We start from the raw sequence: 25,475 nt of genomic DNA, 5'->3' as shown, positions 1-25,475 counted from the left end.
ATAGTTGCTATGACGATTACTACCTCTGATTTCTGATAGTGAAAGCATCCATAATGCATTGTGTTTGTTTTAAATTTATAGCTAACGAAAAGCCCTTCTAGTGAACAGTTTTGATTACTCGACTTTCAAAAGAAACGAATCCTTCTATGAATGTCGATCATAATAATCTTTAAGGGCTCCAGAATTTGGGAACTTGTTCATCTGAAATATTTACGGTTTTCGATAAAATAAAGTTTTTTTTTGGGTTTTTACAATTCTACAACAAAATATCTGTTATTCGAGTAGTCGCCGAGGCAAATTAGTAAATCAAATCGCATTTTTTGCAGGACATTTTTTTTTCATGAGATATGTTCGGGTGTTTGTCCTTATAATAAAAATCAATTTGTTGGAATGATAGGATGTCGGGAACAGCCGCCATCATGGAAAAGAGGTTGGTATCATTTTAATTTAACTAAATATTTTTTTAATTAAAATTAAAAAATTTAAATATTTTTGGTAATTAATGGTAGGTAAGTATTAGAAGAATTATTTCAAAATATGACTTAGTAAAAAAAAAGATGGAATACATGAATTTGTGGCCACATTACTGCCACAAATACATGAATTTCATCACTTAAGATAACACAGGATAACACAGTAAAATTAATTTATTAAATTAAAAGTTTTTTTTTTGCACATTAGTACCAATAACTTCCTTATTACTCTAAATATGATGAAAGTTATTACCATTTTGAAATTTTCTTTAGACACGCATATTTTTAAAGAAGTTATGGCCAACAACAACGTTCCTACAGAATTTTTTTTAACGTATGATGTTGAAATTAAAAATAAACTGAACGAAAAAAAGCTAATATTTTATGAACTGCATGCGATAAAACTTTGTGTTTTAGAACAGTCATAAGTGTACCTATCAGCAATATCAGTCGTATCCATTCTTTATTGGACGAAACCCGGCAAATTAAATCTTTAAAGAAAAAAAAAAAAAAAATTTATCAGATCAGTGTTATTTATCTTACCACCAAATGATCGTAACCGACGTGGCGCTTACGATGTTTTTGTTTACAGAAAAATCTTTATTTTACTTTTTAGGCTGATTGGAGACAATTTTGATGTGAATGTTTTCATGAGCAATTGTTGATTAGGTTTACACAAAAAAAGTTATATCTTATTCGTTCTTAATGTTGGAAAAATACAATTTATGTTGTCCATAAATCATTCTTAGCTTACGATAATTTGGCGGGAAGGGCTCGATGTACCTATTAGTACCTACCTATTTACATTTTTTCTCTTTTCATATTGTATTTAACCCCTTGTAACCCAACATCGCAAATTTTAAAATTAATAATGTAAATCGAAAGGGCTTTAGGCATAATAAAACACGTATTTTTTAAAAATTCAATAAATTCATTATTTGCTCAGTTATTTCGAAATTTACGCAGAAAAAAAAAAGTTTAAATAATTTATTTTTGTATATAAATGCAAAAATTCAAACAAAAAGCTATCTAATATTTATTTTTAGGCGCATTCCTAAAATCCAAAAATAAAACCCCGTTAGTTTATGCACGAAAAAAATTTTTTCTGAATTTCGTAGTTTTTACATAAATTTGCTTGTTTTCCAAAACAGCCGAACTTTCAACATTAACTGCCAATCAAAAACTATTGGTGCTATTTATTAGAAATATGGCGCATTATTTCGATAAAGCAATTCTTAAAGATTATGTAAGAAGCTTTAAAAGAATAAAAATATGTTTTTTACAGCTTTTGGGCGATCTTTTTCGGTTTTTTACAGAAATGTCACATGGGGCTACAAGGGGTTAAATCATCTTTAAACCTATCAAACATTTTATATCATCATATTCTACTAGATTATTGATAAGATACTGGTGTTTAGTCGTGAGTTTACATTAAAATGCATTTCAACATGAGACATTTTCCAAACCAAATATATTTTTGTATGCATTTAATATTTCTACCTAGAATATTTACATCAATGTTCTACACAAAGATTAGGGCACAACACACAAGACCAACGCGGCGATTATTTAAGAATGTAATCTAAAATCGCTATTCATTTTTTAAACAAAGGACTTTTTGATGTTGTCGCTGATGTCATGAAACTACAACATCTGAAGCGCTAGATCAAATCTTTCTATATCTACCGAAATAACGAGGCGTTACTTTAACTAGGGATAGAGTGATGATAAAATTTGTACCACAACATCGTCAGACAGTACAGACAGATACGAACACTTGCCGAAGAAGGTGACAAAGAAGAAAACAACGATGTTGACGACGACGACGACCACAACGACTGCAAGGGCATATCAAGACCCACCGCACGATGATCATTTGTAGGCTAGCTAGCGTCGTCGCTGTCATCGTTTGCTGCCAGTACTGAATCCATTAGAAGTTCTCACAACTCCATCGTAATCACTACAATCATGAGCGGCAGCTGCAAATTTATACTCACTTATTTGCGAGCCATACTCTCTCTGGCATGTGGCTGGCTTCAAAACATTTGGAGTTCGGTATCGTCGACAAAACGGTTAACTCGAAAGCTAAGAAAAGACTCATACCAATCACAATGTGCCTTAATTTCTGAATGGAATACGCCGGCAAATGGTAAATCCATATTGAAAAGCAAAACCAGTAATATAAGTACCAAGAGGTCGGCAAAACAATATGAGGAAATTCCGATGGCAAAGGGCTGGCCACTGATTGGAACAACATTGGAATTGATTGCAGCCGGTTCGGCTCCAAAGTAAGTGCATTTCGTTTTTTTGTTTTTCAAGAAGATTTTTGATTGCAAATTAAGTGATAACAATGTGAGTGAACTGTGTAAATTATATTTAAATCCATTAATCGGTCAGACATGGGTGAACGGAGTTCAATTGCTTTATTTTTTGAATATTTTAGCAAATTCATTCCATTTTCATTACAAACTTACATGAGCCTATGTGCATGTTAAAGATATCTATGTAAACTTGAATTTATAGTGCCAAACTAAATAACCAAATAAGAAAACACAAAAAAAATCTATCCAAAATTTACCACTAATAGACAAAAAACGAAAAACTGAAAATGGGTACATTTTGAGGAATTCACTTCAATTCCAAGATTGACCCCAAAAAGCCTGGAGTTGGAAATGCAATTCTTTGACCAAAAATTTCGTTAGCTAAAGAAGAATGCACAGGGGATACAATTTTTGGATCTTCTTGGGAGATAATACAATATTTACCTCATAACAAATTGAAAAAAATTAATTCAAAGAAACATGTTGGTATGCTAAAACATAATTGAGTGATTAAACATTAAACTAAGAAATGTATCATTTTTCTGTTAAGAGAGAGACTAAAAATTAAAAAAAAAAACAAAACGTTTTTCAGTGTTTTTTTTTGGCACTAACGTCCTATTTTAAACTTTAGTTTTCTCAGAAGTTTGTGAAGAAACCTTATAAGTGTTGTATATCAATAAAAAAAAATTAGAATCTCTACTTTATAAATCCGTGTTTAAAAATAATAACAATTATTGGGAAGTATTTTGCTTCCCCTGTTCATAATTTATTTTTGTTTTTTTACAAATCTGTCCCTAAAACAATAATTGACAATTAGGAACAATTGACAAATAAAAAAAAAATTATTTCGCTACAAATAAGTTTAAACAAAAGCCTATGTTTCTTATTGTTTTTTTTTTTTTTACTCTGAAAAACCTTGTTTTGTTGAATGCAAATTATAGTATCTTTCATCCTAACTTAAATTTCCGAATTTTGTATACTTTTTTTTAAAACTTTGGTAACTAGGCATTTGAGATATGCTTTTTAAATTATTACTTTTGGGATCCCCTCTAAAGGGAATTCCCAACAAGTTTGACATTCCGAACGGATTTCAAGTCCCATTTTCTGCCGCAAATCAAAATCTGCAGATTTGATTTTATTTTATTTCATCCCATTTTTTCAAACTTTAATTTTTGACGCTATTTTAATTCTTATCTCAAGCTTTTGTTTTATTTAAAACGTCTTCTCTATAAAATATAAATTATTTTCATATTCTATTTCGTTTTATTTTAATTTATTTTAAATTATCTTTCATTCGTATGCTTTTTTTAAATTTATAATCTTTTAATTTTTGCTTTCTTATCAATATATTATATATATAGGATAACTTCACTTATATTTAACACAAATTACAACGACTTAAAATATAATTTTGTATATGAATTAAGCCATTAATTGATGAATTTGAGATATTTTTCATAATTTCTGTTTTTGAAAATATTATAATAAATACATACATAATTTTTTTAGTTCTGATTTTTATTACATATTGAAGCAAATACATTGTAGTATATTTGTGCCAAATTTCAAAAAAAAATATTGAGAAACAAAAAAGTTATGGAAGTTGAGATGATTTACATCGTTTGGTCCCATAGTGCGCCGGTTATAGCGATCAGGAGACCTGATGGTCGTTTACTTACATCAGTTACCACACACAAAATCTACCAACTCTCTCCTTTTCCTGATTGAAAGACACAGGAAATTTTTTTTCGTATGCAGTGGAAACACTTCAGATGTCAAAGAGCTGGCACGTAAAATTAATTTGGATCAGGAAAACAAATAAATACAATTTAAAAGAAAAATAATTGTTCTTTTCGAAAAAAAAAAATCTTTAAGTCATTTATAATCGATTGGTATAGTATTTGTGTTTCAAATCGAATTAAAACATCACAAAATATTTATTTGAAATTTTTGTCTGATTCATTTCCCTGATCGCTATAACCGTCCCCTTACATTCCATAATTTTTTCACGCACTAACTTTTTCATACATATATCAAACTTTACTTTGCATTTTGCATAGCATCACATTCCATTCAAATAGATTATTATTATTTATTGCTTACTTATTTAACAAGTAAAAAATTAATTACAAAACCATTGTAAAGAATGAATATTGTTCATACAAATAAAATCGTCAAATAACAACATTGAAATTTGTTTTTTTTTTGGTTCACGTAACTGATCATACTACAACTGAGGAGATTGTAAATTTAAAGAAGAACACTGTATTTTAGCTGTTACTTCTTAACCCTGTTATCTCTAGTGCCGCTCTCCCCTATTCACAAAATATTTATCTTTTCATAAAAAGGTTTATAAATTTGTTTAAGAATGGTCTAATCGGGTCTCATTAAATTCAGCATTATAAAATACTCTACAATAAAGTGTCATATGACCATATTGTCTGTAGGTCTAAATTTTCCGTCCTGCATATCGTCCCGTTTCTGCTCGAACCTCGTAAGTACATTTTTTTAAAAGATTTAATTTTCTGTTAAACATTGCTCTAAAACTTAAAGAAATAATAGATACAAAAGTTCAAGTGTAGAAACAACTCAATCAATATGTCTTAAACATAACTTGATTTCCCTTTGTTCAATTCATATTTTTAACTTTGAGAAAAATGTATATTTATTTTAAGAACTGAACAAAATTTGCTGTGTAGATACGTGGTTCAGGCAGAAACGGGACGATATGCCGTTATAAAAAAACAATACACAAAATATCACGTATACGCCATAGTGCACGTGAACAATGTGCAAATAATGTGAATTACTACTGTGGCCTAAGTGCTAATACACCCTAAACGATATTAAATAAACACTTCCACTCAATAATTTAACACAGTTTTCCATCTTCTTGTCGGCAGTGTTGTAAATAAACAGAAAAAACGAAATCCTTTCAAATAAGACTCAAAACATTAGAAATATTTCTTCAGCCTCGTAAATTCTGCTTATTTTACAAAATACATATTCCAAAAACAAAAAATAAACAAACACTGAGTTACCATTAAAACACGACTATTATTATGTAGTTTGGGTTACTCAATAACTAAAAAGTCCTTTTCAGGAATTTGTTTGGCTATCGAATACACAATGCCCTTAAGCGACTGTAGCGCTACATTTCATTCTTAGCGTATTTAGTTAAATAAAATAAAAAATAACCACGTACTGAGACAATCTCAAAAACAGTTAAAAATCATTCATTTTTTATTAACTAACGGGAATATCTTAAAAAATGTGATGTGATAAACTTTTTCTGACTCCGTTCTAGAGCTCAACACACGAAAAACCTTCAGAAAAGTATATTACTTGTTGACCAGTGCTATTTATTAGAGGCGGAGGAGTACCTAGAAGGGGAAATGTGGGTTTATATGATTGAGTTATGTGAACTAGAGGTCCTACAAACCTCGTGACATAAGGATCAGAAAACTCTTTAGACCAGCGTTTGACAAAACTCAGAGCCATGACTACCATATTGTCATAGGAAGATGTGAAATCAAGTTTCGAATGCTAGTTACTCTGGAAATAATTTGGTCATTCATTGATATAATAGTCCCTTGGTGGATGGCGGGCGAAATCGTTTAAGATCATTGGAGTTCATTGGGTACAAACATACAAAAATTAATTTTTGTTTATTTAGATTTTATATTTATAGACACTCAAGATACAAAGATACATTTTTACAACCCCCGTCGAGAGTAAAAATTGAAAGTAATCGCCCGAAAAGCTGAATAATATGCCTAATCATGTCGTTCTCGTTTACTCCACTTAAAGACGAAAGACCTTTGTTTGCTTTAAAAAAAAAATCAATAAACAAAAAAAAATCAATTTTAATTATTATTATTGTTCGTCTCTCTACTTTAATGTGATTAATAAAACTTGAAATTTGAGACAAACAAAAACACTTTAAGCTAAGGGTATATAATCATTGAACTTCCTCCAACTTGAATTAACAATACTAATCGAAAAATTCACAAACATTTTTTTTTTAATCAAAAGCTTGCATAAATACATTGACAAACGACATCAGCAATTTGGTCACATATTCAGAGAAAAACTGGGAACACAAGAAGCAGTTTTTGTCTCATCAGCAAATCTAATGAGATCGGTATTCTTATATGAGGGACAGTACCCCACACATCCCCTTCCGGATTCATGGGTTCTCTACAATAAACTTCACAATTGTAAACGAGGCTTGTTTTTTATGTATGTGAACTTTTTTTTTTTTTTTTTTTGAATAATTGAAACGGATAATAAAACCAGATATTTTTTTTCATATAGGGACGGATCTGAGTGGCATACAAATCGAAAAATCTTAAACCGCCTCTTATTGAATGGAAATCTAAATTGGTTGAATTTACATATTGAATATTGTACAAGAAAGTTGATAGACGAATGGAGGAATGCGGCGAAAAATATAAAAGGTTATTTTATGATCGACGATTTGGAAGGGCAACTTTATAGATGGGCCATAGATGGTAAGTTTAGTCCAAATTTGATTGATTTGAGAAATTAATTTTTACTTGCGATTAATGTACCTAAATATATGTATGCACATTAAAAGTACAGGTAAAATAGGCATTAAAAAAATATATTGTTAACGTCATGAAAAAATCAGCTTTTGGAATAAGAATCAAGGATCAAAAGAGTCTATAATAATGGAAGGATTTTTCTACATTTTTTTTGTTTTGATTACAAATTGAACGTTTATACTTAAGTTCTAAGACGTTATACACGAATCATTGGCTTTTTGGGACCAATTACAATTTTTTTAAATTAAACTCTTTATTCTTGCTTTCTATCTCAATTGCAACGTTTTTACGAAGTTTCATTAGGGTGTCCCATCAATTTTTGTTTCACTAAAAAAAAACCCCTTTAACCATCATATTCTTACAGACACATTAGATTCTTGCTTCCAATCACAGAAGTAGCAAACCACTATTATATTACTTAGTTTTTTCAATATACCTACATTTTCTCTACTCCTAAAAAAACACCCTTTCATATGAAAACAATTTACCTATAAATGTATTTTATTCGTAATTCCCATGGCAAATACAACATTTTTCATAAATTTCTTAAGGGTACCTTTTATAACATTGAATTTATCGGACTTATCGCGGATTTTTCTTATTTCCCAAAAAAAAACAACCTTTCGCTTAGATACCTGTGCCCATGTTCTGAAACTTTTATCACTAGCGATAAAATCTTTGAATGACTTTAAAATCCATTTTATCTCATCAAAATAAAAGAAATTTTGTTCAAAATCATGCTTTCTCATTTCATAAATTCTGAATTTTAAAGATATTTTGCTTTATTTATGAAGAAAATGGATTTTAGAGACGTTGAAAAACGTTTATCGCCAGTGATAAAGTTACAGAACAGGGGACCTGGTTTCTGTTATAAATTAAATAATTTTGCCAATTTTCATCGGGGTACCATTTTTTGTTCTAGTATTTGTGGTACTTATTCTAAATTTCATCACTTCTTAAAAAAAAACACTCTGCGCTCCAGGTATTATATCTTTCTCACACATAACTCAACCCCTAAAAAAACACAATTTCTCCAAAAATATTAACTTTATTGATTTTTTATCCCTGCTTTATCTAAAATTCTGTGTTTAATAGGCTTTTCTTTAAACGATCGTATTGGCATAAAAGAATAACCTAAAAACAATTGTCATGTGATTATATTTCACCAACAATTTTTGTCACTGTTTTGTTGACCTTCACCCCATCCCTCTTTTCGTCGAAAAAACACTTCATCTCGATTTTTTTTTTAATTTTTTGTATAATTTTACCTGTACAGGAAGATTCTTGTTTTTAAAAATTTGGAATTTGAATGGTCCCAGATGTTCGTAATGGTTTGAAATAAATATTCCATAAGCTAAAGTTTTCAATGGGAATAACATGGGGTTCCCATCTTTGAACAATAAATTTTTAATTCCAGCCAAACTATTTACTCCTAAAAATTCGAAACTTGAATTAATTTAATTTTTTAGCAGTAGCTGTTCTTTGGAATGTTTACAGATTTCTGGTTCTTATAATTCTTGAAGTCGTTTCAGAACCAAAATTAAAAGTACCTGGTAATTAACAAATTTTTAAAAGTTTAATTTTCTCAAAAAACGGCAACAAGATTCAAGTATGAGTTTTTGAATAATGTCTATCTTTCGATGACATTTTTTTCGAAAATCATTTCATAAATAACGTTACCTCCCATGTCCCATACAACCAATTTTAAAGTGTTCATTAATAAATCCTACTACAAAATGGCATACCAATTTTATTTTTTATTTTTGAAATTAAGGAGATTAAAAAAATTAAAAGTTATAAAGATTTTTGTTCTAAATCACCACATTTTTTTTATCTTCAAGGAAATTTCCAAGGCTATAAAAATTAGTGAGTTCTAACAGGGTATTTTAGAATTGCGGTTAAAGTATGAAGTTTCAAGTAGGGTGATAAACACAATGGCATTTTAATTAACAATAGCAAAAATGAAAAAATTCATAATTTCTGGAGACGTGTTATTAGCTCTTTTTGGTTTTTTATATACCTACCTTAAGGAAGAAATAAGTGGATCTGATACGTTTGCAAGCATGTTATATACATAGGTCTTCATCATCCGAATCCTTGAAATTTTGCACGTACCTATTTTATTATATGAATTTCTTGTAGTCTTTATTTTTGGACTTATGGGCTTCTTCTAAGAGTTCTCCAAGTCGTTGTGATTGTAATTCGAAAATATTTTGACTATGAACCAATATTTTGTGAAAAGTAGGTGTAGGTAGTTTTTCTGGATACTTTTGTTTTAAAGCTCTGATGTTTTCTTGTTATACGAGTACTTTCCAAATTTGACAGCATACACTACTTCCCTACAATTTAAAAAATTAAGTATTATGTTGAACCTTGTTATAACCTCTATTACATTTTAGTAATTCGTGCAGTTGCATCTGATTGTTAAAAAATATGCTTGGAGTGTTTCCATCATTAGTATTTCAAAACCCTTGATTTGGTTTATCTACACATGTGTTTTCCAACCCTTGCTTGGATTTCTTCACATCAAGTCCGTTACCTCTTATGCTGCCAGGGCCCCTGTTCTGTAACTTTATCACTGGCGATAAACGCTTTTGAATGTCTAAAAAATCCACTTTCTTCTATAAATAAAGCAAAACTTTTTTCAAATTCCAAAATTATGAAGAAAGAAAATATGATATTGAACGAAATTTCTTTAATTTTGATGTTATAAAATGGATTTTAGAGGCGTTCAAAAATTTTATCGCCAGTGATAAAAGTTACAGAACAGGGGCACAGGTCTCGACGTATAAGAACTGATTTTGCATTTATAATTTCAAAACAATTTGTAGATAGATTTTCAAAATCTGTAGTAAGCCTTAAACCTAAACCTCTTATATCTCCTTATAGACTTTCATTAATCTTATATCATTTTTATTTTTTTTTTTTAGTTGTTTGCTCCGTTATGTTTGGGTACAAAGCAGATAATATTTCTGATAGTAAATTAACCACGGCAATAGATGCATTCTCCAAAAACGTTCACAAAATTTTCATAAATAGTGCTAATCTGATGAATTTCCCACCAAAATTAGCTAGAACATTAAGAATGAAAATTTGGACTCAATTTGAAAATGACGTCACAGAAGTTTTAAAAATGGGATACGAAATCATTGATATGCAAATAAATCAGGAATGCGATGGAGCAGCATGCGAGGATGGATTGTTTGTAAAAATGCGATTGGCTGGCATGCCAATGGAAGATATCAAACGTATATTTGTTGATTTGATTATAGCAGCCGGAGATACGGTAAGCGCCTCATCTCAATTCATTTTCTTTGATAGCACAATATGATTACTATTACAGACTGCTTTTTCCAGTCAATGGGCGCTTTATTTACTCTCACAAAACAGCGATATTCAGGACAAAATTCATTGTGAAGAATTTACTACCAGCAGTGAAATCTCAGTTTTGCGTGGTTTCATAAGAGAAACATTAAGATTATATCCTGTTGCTCCTTTTATAGGAAGATTTTTAAATACAGATGCTGTAATCGGAGATTATGAAGTTAAGAAAAATGTGAGTAAATATTAGATATATTGTTTTTGTTTACTAAATATTATTAGAGCATGGTTATTCTTTCCCTTTATACGTCTGGACGAGACCCAGAACATTTTCCAAATCCTCTTGATGTTCAACCGGAGAGATGGTTTCGAAATTCTGATACTGGAGAGTTGAGAAATGTCTTGCAAGCACATGGAACTATTCCTTTCGGAGTTGGTAGTCGCTCTTGTATAGGGAAAAAGTTGGCACTGCATCAAATGCATTCTCTAGTTTCAGAGGTAAATGTTTACTTTCGTTGATTATTCAGTGATATAAAAGTTAATTTAAATCAGGTCACTCGGAACTTTAACATCAAATGCTTCAACACGAAACCAATTGACGTGATCCTTCGATTAGTCGCAGTACCAAATGAAACTTTACAATTAGGAGTAAAACTTTTAGAAACTTAAGTAAACTAATTATTACCATTAAATATGTTTACACGTAATTTTTTTAATATTCAAAAAAATTTACTTACAAATAAAACAAAAAAAAGACTTTTTTCATTACACATCAAATTAACGCTAGTATAAATAAATATGTTGTTATTAAAAGCAATAAAGATAAAAGTCCATAACTTGGAGCACCCCATAAGATTTGTCCAACAATAAGCGATGCACCTATAAAAATTAAAGTCTTATACGATGCCAAAGGGCGTAGGCATATTCTTGGTGGTAGTTGGTCTTCACATAGTTGACTAACACCTTTTTTTAAAAAAAAAATATAAATTGTGATTTATATTAAATTATTGAATTAAAAAAATATATATACCTCTTTGTTTGTCAAACCATTGTGCTGTCATAGGGGGACTTAAGATTTGTCGAGATATTTTACCCCAAATATCTGATCGATTCCAAATTTTTTGCATTTCTTCGGAAAACTATATTAATATTGCATTAATATAATAGGCATTCAATTTAACTGTATTATACTACGTTACCATTTCATTGAGTTTACAGGAAACCTGATGTAGAAAACGCACAAGAATAGTACATTCTTTACTTTGAATTGGCAATAAGGCCGGATCAATTGTTGGTTTAATGTTGGCAACATTATTTCTCATCTAAGGATATGACACAAATTATTTTTTTTTTTTTGTAATTTTATGGTTATAAAAATGCATTAAATTTAAAAAATGAAATGTTTGTGCACAAGAACGCGTTACATTTTATTAACAAATTAGATGACAAATTAATAAGAATCGGTGAAAAATGTCGCACATCTTCGGAGCTAGCCTAAGAGTTTCGCAAAGTTTTTGGCGACATCGAATATGTGCTCATTGCAAAGAAGGTAGTTTGTAATAATTGATATACCATGAATCGAAAGCTGTTCTGTTTCCTCGATTTAAGTACCACTCTTGGATAATGACAAAGGGTTTCTTATTGCATTGTCGCATTCGCGATAAGAATCTGTCCAATCCAACAATAATATTACTTTTTCCATAACGATGTAAAGATTTGTTATACTGTTCGGTGAGGTATACCACCAGATTACAAAGCCGTACTGCCGATCATTAAGAAGCTTCCATTCATCAAGATATTTCTTTAGCTAGAAATATTCGTCTTTTTTAGGGACAGACCTGACAAATGCTGTTTTCTATCCACTCAGAAAGAGACCAGTAGAGTAGAAAAGGTGAACGAGTATACGCAGTGATTTTTCGAGCGTGCATAACACCATTTCAGAACGATGGGAGGAAAACTCTCCGTGCCAGCGGATTTGTGTATTTGTGATAAAGTAGAATTGATACCAAACTGCCTAGCAATAAGGTTAGAACTAACGAAAGGAGTGTCATACGTCGGAACCGAAGATGTAGTAGAGTAAGGAATATTGTCCACAAATGACCTAACATTTTTACAACTTGTGGAATATTGTAGTATTTTTTGCCGTAATCTTTGGTCATGAAAAAAATTGGTTCGTCGAATATGGACATTTCTGGCTTTTTTGGCTTGATTAATGTTTCGATACACTTATGGAAGTTGCGTATTTCATGAGCTTAGATTGTTACATATGTATCAATCAATATTAATTCTGTTCTGAACCGTTAGGTTATAAGGGTGAAAAAAAGAATGATTTGTAAGAAATATAGAAAATTTTTAAGAATAATAGCAAATTGAGTGTCAATTCTACTTGTTTGAAATCATAAATTAAACTTTTGATGTTCATTTTATAACGTTTGAAAATTACTGAAAAAATTAAAAAAAATCTCACCTGCATTGGCGATACTTTTGAAATATCCAAATATTCGCTATTGTCGTACAACGAAAAGTTGACATGTGAATAGCTTTGATCTCTCGGCACAAGTTGCTCTATTGACATTTCCGGAATGCTTACCTAAAATTATGTTAATTATTTAATATAGAAAAGATATTTTTTTTAAATAAATATTTTTAAGATTTTTATTTCAATTCGCAGTTTGCTTGTTTACACGGAAAGGTAAATAAATGAAATACCGACAACTGGGGTTACTTTGCCTAACTTTTCGGAGATTTTTCAGAAAAAAAACTCTTTAAAAAGATGTTAATTTTTTATATATGTACCAATGTACCTTCACATTGATATCCCGTTAATAAATAATACACTCCTGCTCAAATTTAACGCACATCCTATTTATTTTAAAGTAAAGTCCTGCTATTACTTTATGCCACAGCATCATGGTTATTTTCTCAAATGAGACAATAGTGATCTTAAATTAAAGGTATGGAATAATATGTTTGTAGGGAAGATTTTGGGAGAGATTTGCTGAAGTCTGTCTGTTAACCCGCGAGCCTTCTAAAGAAGAGTCATAAAATTTCATGGAGTTAAATCTGCTTTACAACACCTACGGAGTTAGCGAGCCTTTCTAGACCTAAGTTAAGTACCCAAAAATACTTGACTGATGCCCTCGAACAGCATCTGGTTCCAATCACCCCTAGATTTGGTCCACAGTTTAGTCTGATGCACGATAATGCATGCTAGAGTAGTTTGAGAATATCTTCAAGATTTTAATATTCCAGCTTCGGATTAACCACACAGAAATCTGGATTTGAATTCAATAGAACATGTGTAGGAAATATTGAAAAGATGCATTCGCGACCGAAATCCACCTCCAAGCAGTCTTGATCAACTGAAAACTTCAGTGAAAGAAGTGTTAAAACAAAACCTTCAAAAGTTAATTAGTGCAATGGACAAACGACTCCTGGTTGTCATATGCGCTAGAGGAGACTATACCAAGTATTGCATACAATTATGGGAAAGAACCGTCACCCGCTTCCATTTTTTTAAAATTTTTCTTCTTAAAAATAAAAATTATTTTATAATCAGTTTTCAGACCTTGAATTGTTAAACTTGGTTTATCTTTTTTTTGGTTGATAATACTGTTGCAGTTTAGCATTTTTTCAACTTGCTAAACAATAACAAAACACAAAAAAATGCACCAAAGAATTTTAAAGCCTTTTAAAATAAGATGCAGGGGTAAAACTTCAGCCGAAAAATGTGTGCGTTAATTTTGAGCAGGAGTTTATATAAAAGAATAAAAATACAAACAAAAAATGTAAATGATATTTATTTCATGCTGCTTTATGTTTTTATTATTTATTTATGTTGCTTTTTTCTTGAGTTAAAAAGTGGAGCAAAGCTGTCCAAATGGGTTAATTTGCTCCGCACGAAAAACTTCGGCATATACATAATGTAAATAACGAAAGGTGTTACCCCTGCAGGAGCAAAGTAACAACATTTTACGGTATCTTAACATTTTTTAAATAAGAGGAAAGAACAAGCCGTCTAACAATTACTTACATCAAACATTATTCCCAAAGATTGCATTGCCAAATCCAATATATCAGGTATTTTAATTATTTCTTGTAATTTTAACTCAGTTGGTGTGATATCTTCAAAAAGACTTCTCATGGTTCTTGCGAAGAAACCAATATTATTCTGTTTTTCCAAATTTTCTGTTCGTATCATTTGAATTTCTTGTTGAACATACATCTTTGCAATATTGATTGATTTAATGAAATGTTCAATTTCACATTGAATGGCTGCTCCAAACATTGGAGTGTAGCTATCTTCATTAAATATACTATCCCATTCACCACCACCACCAGAACTGTCGTGACGAGTGCTGTAAGAAAAATATATATACATTAAAAAAGAAGATTCAATTTGTATTGATAAATTTTTACCGATAATTACGACTCATCTGCGGGGAATCTAAATGATTAATACCGAATGTGTTATTTCCACAAAATGACTGCTCATAATTGTATAATTTCTGTGGCAATGAAGTCTGGCTGAATACCTTGACCAAACGATGCAACATAATTACATTTCTAAATGTTGTAAAGTCCAAACGTTCGAAACGGGGCAGAATATGGATGAAGATTTGCGTGTAAATTGCAAGATTATCTTGAATGAAACTATCAAACCGACTGCTTATTGGTACTTCTATATTTCCCTGACTGTAACGGAAAAGTTTAAAATTGAATTGAATTTGTTTTTAACTAAAATATTACTTTTTCAATTTTACTTATTATGCTGCCACTCAAAGGTGTACCTCCAAGGTTGAATATAACTAAGCCAGAGTTCCAAGACAACCGATAGAGAACTATCCAAGGGCCAACGAGCGATTATGCTTTTTAGAAATGGAAAAATTCTTGCTTTCATCATTGGCTGTGACATTTTGCGAAGCGAAGCCATTGGGGTGGTGTCAAGGTATGCACAATTGCAAAAAGTATGCATTTGTTTAACTAAAATTCGAACAACTCGGATGAACTCACTGCTGGGAAGATCCTGAAAATAATTGAATATTTGGATAAAATATATGGAAAAAGAATTGAGACTTTGTGAATGGTTAAGTTTACTTTATAAGGTGCAAAAATAATGGCATTTATTCATTTTGTTTATTAATTCGTTAAATACTCACGTTAGATATTAACATTAAATTTACATACTAACAAACATTAAATACAATAACTACGGTGACCATCCGTCCCGGTTTACCCGGGACTGTCCCGTATTTCTACAGCTTGTCCCGGGTTTTTATTTAAGAAACCCGGGACGTATAAGTGTCCCGTATTTTATAATTTGTCCCGTGATTGTCCCGTATTTGCACATTCTCTGATTTTTGTATTCAATATTTTAAAAACTTTGTACGGAAAACAAGAAAACAGTGGAAATTAAAATTTTTCTAGTACGCTGCTGAAGCAAAACGAAAAATTTTCTAAGTCTCCAAAGTAAAAAGAAAAACGATTAAGGCCCATTTGCTCATACTAGTCATAAATTCTAATCTTAGATAGGTCGAACATAGCTCTAATGTTTTACTTAGTTTATTCTAAGTTTCTAAAAAATATTTATGTTAAACCTAGCAACGATTCACTTTCATGCGAGAAATCGCTGAGAGCTTCAAATTAAAATGTCAAACGACTCAAACGTCAGTGTATTTGAATTGTTTTTGAGAAATTAACCGGGAATAATTCAACAAATTTATTATTTTGGCAATTTTGATTGCAGAAAAAAGTGTTAAATAGTGAAAGTGGCAATAAAAATGTGTTTAATTTAATAAAAAAAATTATTCATTTGACAGAATTTGTTTTGGAAATATTTTTGTTTGTCAAAAAATAATATGAGATATATAAAAACAAAAAGTGAACAGTGTTTCAAAAATGTGTGTCGTAAATTTTACCGTTTGAAGATGGTTAATGCTAATAAATGTGAGTGAATTTATATTAAATTGATAATTTTTTTCCTTTTTTCCCACATACATCAATTTTTTAAGCCGCGTTCTTTCTTTTTTGGTCAATTAAATACTTTAAGTTGATCATAAAATCCTTAAGTTCTACTATTTCTTGCCCCTAAGTTATGTTAAACTTAGAGGAATTTATGACACAATTTGAAGTTCGTGCAAACCGCTATGTATAACTTAAGGGTTTATGTTTCACATAAATATTTAAGACTCGTTTCAGCAAATGGGCCTAAAAACTCTCCATATATTCTAGCACAGGTGGTAAGAATTTCGTTGCCTAAGCTGCGTACTGTGCAAAATTTTTGTTTTGCCTCTAGACTAGGCTTTAGTTTTTTTTAAATGTTCGTCAATTATTTAGTTCCAGCTTCTGTTTGTCAGGTTGGTACACCAGGAAAAATGTTTTCGAATAAAGAACGACATAATGGAAGAGTAAAGAATCCATATAAGTTTCAAAACTTTTAAGGACATGTTAAAAATGTTAAAAAACAGCTCTCCCGATTTTGATTAAAAAAATATTTTTTATTAACAAACATTATTAAAAAACCATTTTCTTGATTTCTGATTTCGTAAACGACTTAAATGATTTCAACAAAAACGCTCCCATAAAATCGTTTAGGAAATCTTAATATCAAAAAAAGGAAAAACTATGAAAACTCATTTGAAAATATTTTAATTTTTTTTTGAAAAATCAATATTTTCAAAACGTCCCGGGTTTGGCTTTCAGAAATATGGTCACCGTAACAATAACCCCCTGAATACAATGGTGTAGCTGTGGCTGTAGCTTGTAGCGCAAGTTGAAGAATTCTCAACTTTTTGCTCAGCAGCCACCAACTTTTGTTGTTGTTTCCCACAGTAAAATTTTGACAGTACTGCAAGCTACAGCCACAGCTACATTATTGTATTCAGCCAGTAAAAGAGATTTATGTATGGTTTTTTCATACGCGCAGTGATTCTGCCTGTGAAATCAATTTATATTAAAAAATATCATTAAATGAGGAAATTATAAAAGACAGAAATTATAAAAGAAGTTGAAGACAGAAATCAATTGGTTTTATTTGTTTTGGTTAATATTGGGCATAAAATTAAAAAATAGACAGTTGTCTACGCATATTAGCTTGAAAGTATCCGAAATCTGGACGACACAGAGCTGATGGAAATGTTATTGATCTATTTGATAATTTTAAAATAAAAGATAACTGTAAATAGTGCCTATGGCCCGATAATAACGGAAGATTGATTAACTTTAGTCTATTCGCATAAGGGAGAAGTCTATACCTTGAGATTATGGGATAAAATTGTGACAAAAACGCGTAAACCTAATTTAGATGCTCTCTAAATTGTTTTTGTGAACAGAGTATGCCTACTACACAACTGTTTCAAGTACTGATATCACAAAAGACACAATATAGTATTTTAAGAAAGTAACTGGTTGAACAGAATGAAAATTCGCTTGTAGCAAAGAAAAACGTCGTGGTACATGATGTCAAATAAATTCGCTCAAAATGTAGAAAAGATGAACAGAATTATGTGGCGTACAAAAATGTCAATTGCCTTGAAAAAAAAATAATTTTAACTGAGTAACCACATTAGAAACGTCAAAAGTCATTCCGCTTGTAGCTTGAAGTAAAAGTCGACTCGACTTGTACCACAGCGAATTTCCTTGCCACAGCCACAGCTACGTATTCTGGCACCAATATACTAATTTCATACTTTTTAACTTTGACAGCGACACAAGACACAAGCCACAGACACACATTCTGGTCTACCAGTTAGGATCCTAGATTTTTTTTAATTTTCGTTTTAATGTCAATGTCAAAGGGCTATAAGAATTAGTATGTTTCATTTGGTCAAATTGAAAACAACACTAAAAGTCGAAAATGTCCGAGTAATCCTACTTCAATTTAAAGAAAACTGCTGCCGAAAGTCATCGTTTCCTAAGTACTAAGTTTTAGCTCACCCGCCTTTTAGCACAGACCTTGCCCCGTTACGATACGAAACGCATTCACTAGAATACGCTTCACTTCAAAACAGGTTATCCGAAATTGTCTTGGTACCTAAGAAAATGAGTCGTTTTTTTTTTGTGACGGAACTTTTAATAAAAAAAAGTACAGATTTTATTATGGCGTTTTCGATTGGCAGTCCGGAAGCCTCCGGAATCATTCTGAAAAAATTTTATTCACACAAAACTGTCAGTTTTGTACGAATAAAACGCTTTCAGAATGATTCCGGACGCTTCCGGACTGCCAATCGAAAACGCCATTAAATAAACCCTAATTTTCGTACAAAAAAAAATGTAAATTAAGTTATTCTCTCAATAATATTTAGATACAACCTCTAGAGGTTTCGTATGTCTTTTTCATTATTTAATAATAACTTTTTTTTCTATAGTCGCCACCAAAAAAAAGTACCCACTGCCACGCCCACTTTTCTCATATAAAGTTAAATTTTCATATACTTCGTTTATAACGACAAAATTTCAAGCTAAGGTTTGGTTACGCATTAAATTGAAGTTCGGATATAACGACCGAAAACAAAATACAAGAGAATTTTCCCAATACAATTTGTCTGGGAATGATACAGTTAAGTTTATTTGAATGCACCTGGAGCTCATTTTGTTTGATTCAGTACATCGCTATATGTATTAGCCTCAAGCCGAAAAAATACATGCTCAGTTTTCAAAGTTTTTGTTGAAGTATCTTACATTTTTTTTTGTATCATTACTTATACTTACATGATAAGATACGGATTAACTTAAAAAAGTAAACAAAAATTAATATATTTTGATAAAAAATAACGTAAAAAAGGAGTTAAGCTCCAATAGACGTTTTCTTTGGAATAAATGCCCGGAGAATTACCAGAATTACTTAAATTTTTGTATCGAAATATAACGTGACGTTACTAACTTTATGTATGGCAAGATCTCTTGCATAAATATAGTAGCTTCGAACGTCGAGCCTATTCCGAACCTTCGCAAGTTTCTTTTTGTGTTGGCCCTGCGTTATGGTGTTTCCCACAGTATAAAAGGAACCCTTCTGAGATAGCAGAATATTCCATAATAATGAGATGAGTTTTGATTCCTGGATTTACGTACTGTGAATAGCTCTGCTCGACTGGTCTTTTAAAGAAGAAAAAACTGTACTGAATGTACTATAGGTACATATTTATATTTATGGAAGATAGTGATCTTTCCATAAAGTTAAGAATGTCACATTATTCCTCGATACAAACATTTAAGTATTAGATCGGTCTGGTAGTTCTCCGGGCATGAATTCCAAAGAAAACCAGTGTTCCCATAAAATATTTTTTTAAATCGGGAGTTTACCACATCAAAAATCGGAGAATCAGTAAAAATTTAAGAAAATCAAATTTTAAATAAAACAGAACCTTTATTGTTTGTTGTTATAGATTTTGTTTATCGTTTTGAGATGTTTTGAGGTTTGAAATGGGGGGTCGTTCCGTTTTTTGCTTCACGAAACTCTATCACTACGGTCTTGTCAACATTTTTTGCCACATCACAGTTTGAGAATCTTCAAAAATAAATCTAGAACACCCAAACAGGAATTGGGTATAAAATGTTGAAAAAAGTAGATATGTATATTAGGGTGGGTCAAAAAAATCTAAATTTTTTTTTTTGATTTGGTACTCCACAAAATCGATTGCTAGACCCCTCTAGGATATACACACCAAATATGAGCTCTTTATATTAATGGGAAGGTCCTCCGCTTTGCAATTTTCCATTTTTACATCAAGCTTCTACTAAAAAAAAATAATTTTTTTATTAATTGACTTTTTAGCAAATTTCTTTTCATATTCTTGTAGGAAATTGAACGTTCTACAAAAAAGGCCTTATAAACTTTTTTCGTTTATCTAACCGTTGAATAGATATTTGAGGTCCAAAAATAGAGAAAATCTTTAAAAATTCGTTTTTTGTTCTTAATTTTGTAACAAATTGAAAAATTATAATAATCAAACGCGCAAGACAAATTCTTTTTGCAAATTGATTGCTCCACAAAAAAGGTCTTAATAACTTTTTTCATTAATCTAACCATTCTAAAGATATTCGAGGTCAAAGTTAAAAAAAAAATATAAAAACATTTTATATTTTTAAAAAATTTCCAATTCACTGAAACTTCATTATTTTCAAATTAGCAAGATATATTCTTGTAGGGGCTTAAACGTTCTACAAAAAATTCCTTGGAATCAAATTGATTGCTTTAACCGTTTAGAAGATATTCGTATCCAAATCGCAATGCATACGGGTCATAAGAAAACTATTGAAATCAGTGAGCATTGGTTTGGATACGAATATCTTCTTAACGGTTAAAGCAATCAATTTGATTCCAAGGAATTTTTTGTAGAACGTTTAAGCCCCTACAAGAATATATCTTGCTAATTTGAAAATAATGAAGTTTCAGTGAATTGGAAATTTTTTAAAAATATAAAATGTTTTTATACTTTTTTTTAACTTTGACCTCGAATATCTTTAGAATGGTTAGATTAATGAAAAAAGTTATTAAGACCTTTTTTGTGGAGCAATAAATTTGCAAAAAGAATTTGTCTTGCGCGTTTGAATTTTATAATTTTTCAATTTGTTACAAAATTAAGAACAAAAAACGAATTTTTAAAGATTTTCTCTATTTTTGGACCTCAAATATCTATTCAACGGTTAGATAAACGAAAAAAGTGTATAAGTCCTTTTTTGTAGAGCGTTCAATTTCCTACAAGAATATGAAAAGAAATTTGCTAAAAAGTCAATTAATAAAAAAATTATTTTTTTTTAGTAGAAGGTTGATGTAAAAATGGAAAATTGCAAAGCGGAGGACCTTCCCATTAATATAAAGAGCTCATATTTGGTGTGTATATCCTAGAGGGGTCTAGCAATCGATTTTTTGGAGTACCAAATAAAAAAAAAAAGAATTTCGATGTTTTGACCCACCCTAATGTATATTTCTGTTTTAGACAGCGTAGAGAACTTAATATTAGTGTTTAATTAATTTGTTCCATTTTTTTTAAATTTCCTAGATAAAATAAAAAACTAATACAAAAAAATATTTTGCATTAAATTAATTTAATCAATCGTCAAAACAATAGGTATCGTCTGATAAAAATTGATTATCGCTTTTAAGTGAAGCAAGATTGACGTCATGTCGCCTGTCGATAATGAATTGCGGAATGACCCTTTTTGGTACTCACGTATTCTTTTAAAATATTTTTCCATTTTATATAAACAAATAGCGAATGAAACAGATATGTAGATTTAAACCAAAAACTGTTAAAAAAAAGAACACCAATCAAACGAAAGGAATTTTTAAAACGTTTAAGTGAAGTTCTGTTAGCTTTAAAACAAAATTTTAAATGTTTCTATGAAAAAAGTGACGATTAAGGTATGCAAATACTTTTTTGAGTTGAAAATCGGGAGAAAACCTAAATTTTAAACATTAAATCGGGCAATCGTAAATAGCTCCATAAATCGGGAGAAATACGAAAAATCGGGGAATCTGGCAACGATGAAGAAAACGTTTTTTGGAGCTTACCTCCATTTTTATCAAATTGTATGAATATGAATAGAATAGAATTGAAAAAAGCGGACGTCGTAAAGGAGTTCTACTGTATAATTTTTACTTGCTCAATAGGGCAAGTATTGGTTTCGTGTCAAAAAAAAAATTCGAGGTTTTAGCCAAAACTAACATTACGATGGTGGAGAAGTCCAAAAAAGTGGGTTTCGTCATGACGTCCGTCGGTCTGTGCGTCCGTGCGTCCATCTGTACAAGTAGCTACAGCCTAAACGGGTAGACGGATTTTCTTGAAATTTGGTATGGATGTTTTTTTCGTAATTTCCAAGGTTGGTTTTTTTTTTGTTTTTTAATATCTCGCTCAGAACGTATACCTCCCATACAAAATTTTCGAGTTATTGCGATTTTCTCGAAAACGGCTCTAACGATTTTGATTCAATTTGACACACGTAATGCTGTATATAGTTCTAACATAACTGCGTTTTTAGTTTTTCTCAAAAAATACGGATAGTGGAAATATGGTCTTTACATTTTTTTTAATGGCGGATGTCGGCTCTGCCCGTACATCATTATGGAGTTATTGCAATTTTCTCAAAAATGGCTCTAATGATTTTGATAAAATTTTGCATACGTAATATTCAAAATAATTGCAGTAAAACTGCTTTTTTAGTTTTTCTCAAAAAAGTCAAGTCAAATAAAAAAAAAATGTATTTAACTAACATTTGGCCTCCATGCCGGCTCTTCCCCTACATCAACCAAATTTTTAAAAAATGTATATAGAGGCAGCTCTTATAATCTACAAGTAAGCTAACATAAAAGTGCTTTGAACTGCAAGAGCAAGTACGTGCGGCCCCAGTCGTGCATTTTATTTTTGTTAGGACTTAAAAGATTTCGAACAAATTTTCAGGATTTGTTTCCAATGTAGATCTTGATTTTGCGAACTCGAATATTGAGCTGCTGCTGTTAGCCGCCTGGGTAGCCAATTTGAAAACTATGAGACCATGCTAAGCAACTTCTCTAATTTTGACTACGTTTGAATCAATTTATAATTTCTTGTTTTGTCCGCCAAAATCGACAAAAAATCCCTATGTGCCCCATTGAAAAAAGATGATAAAACAGCTTGCTAGAAAAATACTTTATCCATAATTAAATTAAAACTTAAGCTAAAGTAGAGCTACATTTAAACATAAAATAAGAAAGCAAAATGTTTTTTTTACTAACTTACTCTCGCTTCTTCTACATCATATCGTAGCCAAGAATCTATAAACAAATGCAGCACAGATTCTGTTCTCCATGCATAAGTCCGAGGTGATTCAGCTGTCCGTGTTGCCTGATTGTTTGCCGCCGAATATGGCGAAACATTTGGAATTTTGAGATATTTGGGAGACCTCGTTGGCTGAAGTGGTTGCACGGGCATTGGTTGAGGTGCTTTCACCGTTGCACATATATTTGTTGGCATCACAACTTGATCCGGACTTTCAGGAAGGAATGTGCACAAATATTGAGCTGACAAAAAAAAGTAAACCGTCTTCATGCGTTCATTGTGTACCTGCAAAGCGGCAGCATAACGCTTGTGCAGAGCGAATGTTCCATGGATTGCAAAATTGAGAATAAAATAATCAAAGGCGTTTAAGGAAAGCGCTGTAACACATCTTCGGAATGGATCGACACTCAGAAGATCTGAATAAAACATTGAGTATTGCCCAGTTTGCAACATTTCACCCAATTTATGCTAAAAGGTAGAACCATGATTTATGCCATTTCCTGTTTTTTTAAAATAAACACCAAACTTACCGGCAATAAATCAATACTAAACTCAAATTTAATAGCATCATTTAAAAGTCGATAGCAAAGCCGAAACATTGGCCCGTGAGGTATAAAGAAATCATGGAGAATGTCAAAAGCGTGCGGTGAGTTTTCTTTGGTTGTGGCCCGTAAGCCCCAACCAATGCCGCCGGTTGTGAGATCAAATATTGAATTGACTATGATTGGAAAGAGTTCTTGCATTTCACGAATACTGCAACGATCGAATAGTAAACCAAGTTCTGGACATCGTTCAACAGTCGGTTGACTTAAAAGTTCCAAAATTCGATTCTAAAAAAAAAAAAAAAAACAGCATGCCGCATACAGAAATTGTTCATGGTTCATGGTTATGGATAAACTTACTCCAAGATTTTCACTATAATAGCTCATTATGAATGAATAATTTCTTACTAGTATGTTATTTATTGATGCAAATAATTCACGAATATTAATTATTTATCTTTTTTTGATGAAACATTAAAATTTAAATTGGTTGTTTACAAAAAGCGTTGGCGCAAAATAGCAAAAAGGAAAAACCTAAAAAATTGTGATAGGTTTGTTTGATAAAGTGACAGTTCGGAACAAATGATTAGAAGATCTGTTCGACTACTACTAAGGCCCATATGACCAGTAGGTATGTTTGTTATCTTTTTCGGAACAAATAATTTGATCTGTTTATTAGTTGTGTTGACTGATGCTGTGCTGGACTGTTCTAGGCAGAAAAGTACAGCTTTTTGCTGTTCATTGAGTTTTTTTCTGTGCTGAACTGTTCTAGTTTGCTGTTCATTGACAAATCTAGAACAGCTTAGAACAGGATTTTCTGTTCTTGCTTTTGAGTCAGATCAGATTAGAACAGATTCGTGAGAGGGGTCAAAATCAAAGCTGTAATTTTTGTTTTGATTTAATTGTGCGAATATTTCTCGGGTGTTCGTTGTTTTTATAACTAAAAACAATTTTTAATTGTATTTTTCGCAGTAAAAACACAAAAAAATAGAAAAAATAAAATAGAAACAAAAAACAAAAAGTTCATATAGTTTACAATGTGTTTTTTTTTTTATTTTGACAACTGACTCTAACTTGTTCTGACGTTTCTCACTGTGCTGTCCTGTTCTGATCTATAAAAATGCTCGTTGAACACAACTATTATCTGTAGCAAACTCACAGTACACATAATAAGGTAATATCTTCCGAACTGACATTGGTCGCCAAATTGTCAAAACATGACAATTTGGCGACCAATGTCAGTTACCGTAATTCTAAATTGTTTAAATTACCGACGAAAAACGCACAAAAACCGAAAAACCACGCACACAACTAATTTTTAAACAATTATTTACCATTTTCCGAGACGAAACACGCAGAAAATTTGTTATTTTTTAATTTATAATTTTTTCAAATGACATTTTATAAATTAAAACAAAAACAAATTTCCTGTTTATAATAAATTTGAAATATAAAAATTAAAGGCCGGCCTGACAGATTGGTGCCCATTTTTTGA

At 31.1% G+C, this 25,475-nt stretch overlaps 2 protein-coding genes across 5 annotated transcripts; one reads left to right on the top strand and one right to left on the bottom strand.

Annotated features, from left to right (window-relative positions):
* Nucleotides 1-322: 322 nt before the first annotated feature.
* On the top strand, nucleotides 323-11,397 carry LOC129914207 (cytochrome P450 315a1, mitochondrial). Of its 4 annotated transcripts, none has more exons than XM_055993342.1 (7): nucleotides 323-430; nucleotides 6,830-7,036; nucleotides 7,112-7,308; nucleotides 10,293-10,648; nucleotides 10,706-10,918; nucleotides 10,966-11,181; nucleotides 11,236-11,397. In XM_055993342.1, the coding sequence occupies exons 1-7, from the start codon at nucleotides 399-401 to the stop codon at nucleotides 11,350-11,352; spliced, it is 1,338 nt and encodes a 445-aa protein (XP_055849317.1). In that variant the 5' UTR covers nucleotides 323-398; the 3' UTR covers nucleotides 11,353-11,397. The 4 variants fall into 4 exon arrangements, with proteins under 4 accessions (XP_055849317.1, XP_055849316.1, XP_055849318.1 ...); XM_055993341.1 differs by lacking the exon at nucleotides 323-430 and adding an exon at nucleotides 2,219-2,761; XM_055993343.1 differs by lacking the exon at nucleotides 323-430 and adding an exon at nucleotides 2,742-2,825.
* On the bottom strand, nucleotides 11,362-24,515 carry LOC129914206 (sphingomyelin phosphodiesterase 4). The gene is made up of 10 exons (XM_055993340.1): nucleotides 24,341-24,515; nucleotides 23,969-24,268; nucleotides 23,400-23,906; nucleotides 15,447-15,709; nucleotides 15,103-15,378; nucleotides 14,717-15,041; nucleotides 13,151-13,273; nucleotides 11,883-12,005; nucleotides 11,714-11,822; nucleotides 11,362-11,646 (listed from the first exon to the last, which is right to left on the bottom strand). Exons 1-10 carry the CDS (start codon nucleotides 24,365-24,367, stop codon nucleotides 11,456-11,458), a joined length of 2,244 nt encoding a protein of 747 aa, XP_055849315.1. The 5' UTR covers nucleotides 24,368-24,515; the 3' UTR covers nucleotides 11,362-11,455.
* Between the last annotated feature and the right edge of the window lie 960 nt (nucleotides 24,516-25,475).

The sequence above is a fragment of the Episyrphus balteatus genome, chromosome 3 (assembly GCF_945859705.1).
Source record: "Episyrphus balteatus chromosome 3, idEpiBalt1.1, whole genome shotgun sequence".
Lineage (NCBI taxonomy): Eukaryota > Metazoa > Arthropoda > Insecta > Diptera > Syrphidae > Episyrphus > Episyrphus balteatus.
The sequence above is the reverse complement of the archived record's forward strand: the minus strand, read 5'-3'. Positions and strand labels throughout refer to the sequence as shown.

Coding starts and splice junctions, on each gene's coding strand:
- LOC129914207 (XM_055993341.1), top strand. CDS start 2,442: ATGAGCGGCAGCTGCAAATTTATACTCACTTATTTGCGAGCCATACTC. Junction 10,649..10,705: donor TTATAGCAGCCGGAGATACG/GTAAGCGCCTCA, acceptor TTACTATTACAG/ACTGCTTTTTCCAGTCAATG. Junction 10,919..10,965: donor ATTATGAAGTTAAGAAAAAT/GTGAGTAAATAT, acceptor AAATATTATTAG/AGCATGGTTATTCTTTCCCT.
- LOC129914206 (XM_055993340.1), bottom strand. CDS start 24,367: ATGAGCTATTATAGTGAAAATCTTGGA. Junction 24,269..24,340: donor ATTATAGTGAAAATCTTGGA/GTAAGTTTATCC, acceptor TTTTTTTTTTAG/AATCGAATTTTGGAACTTTT. Junction 13,274..14,716: donor CTTTGGGAATAATGTTTGAT/GTAAGTAATTGT, acceptor ACATAATTTTAG/GTAAGCATTCCGGAAATGTC.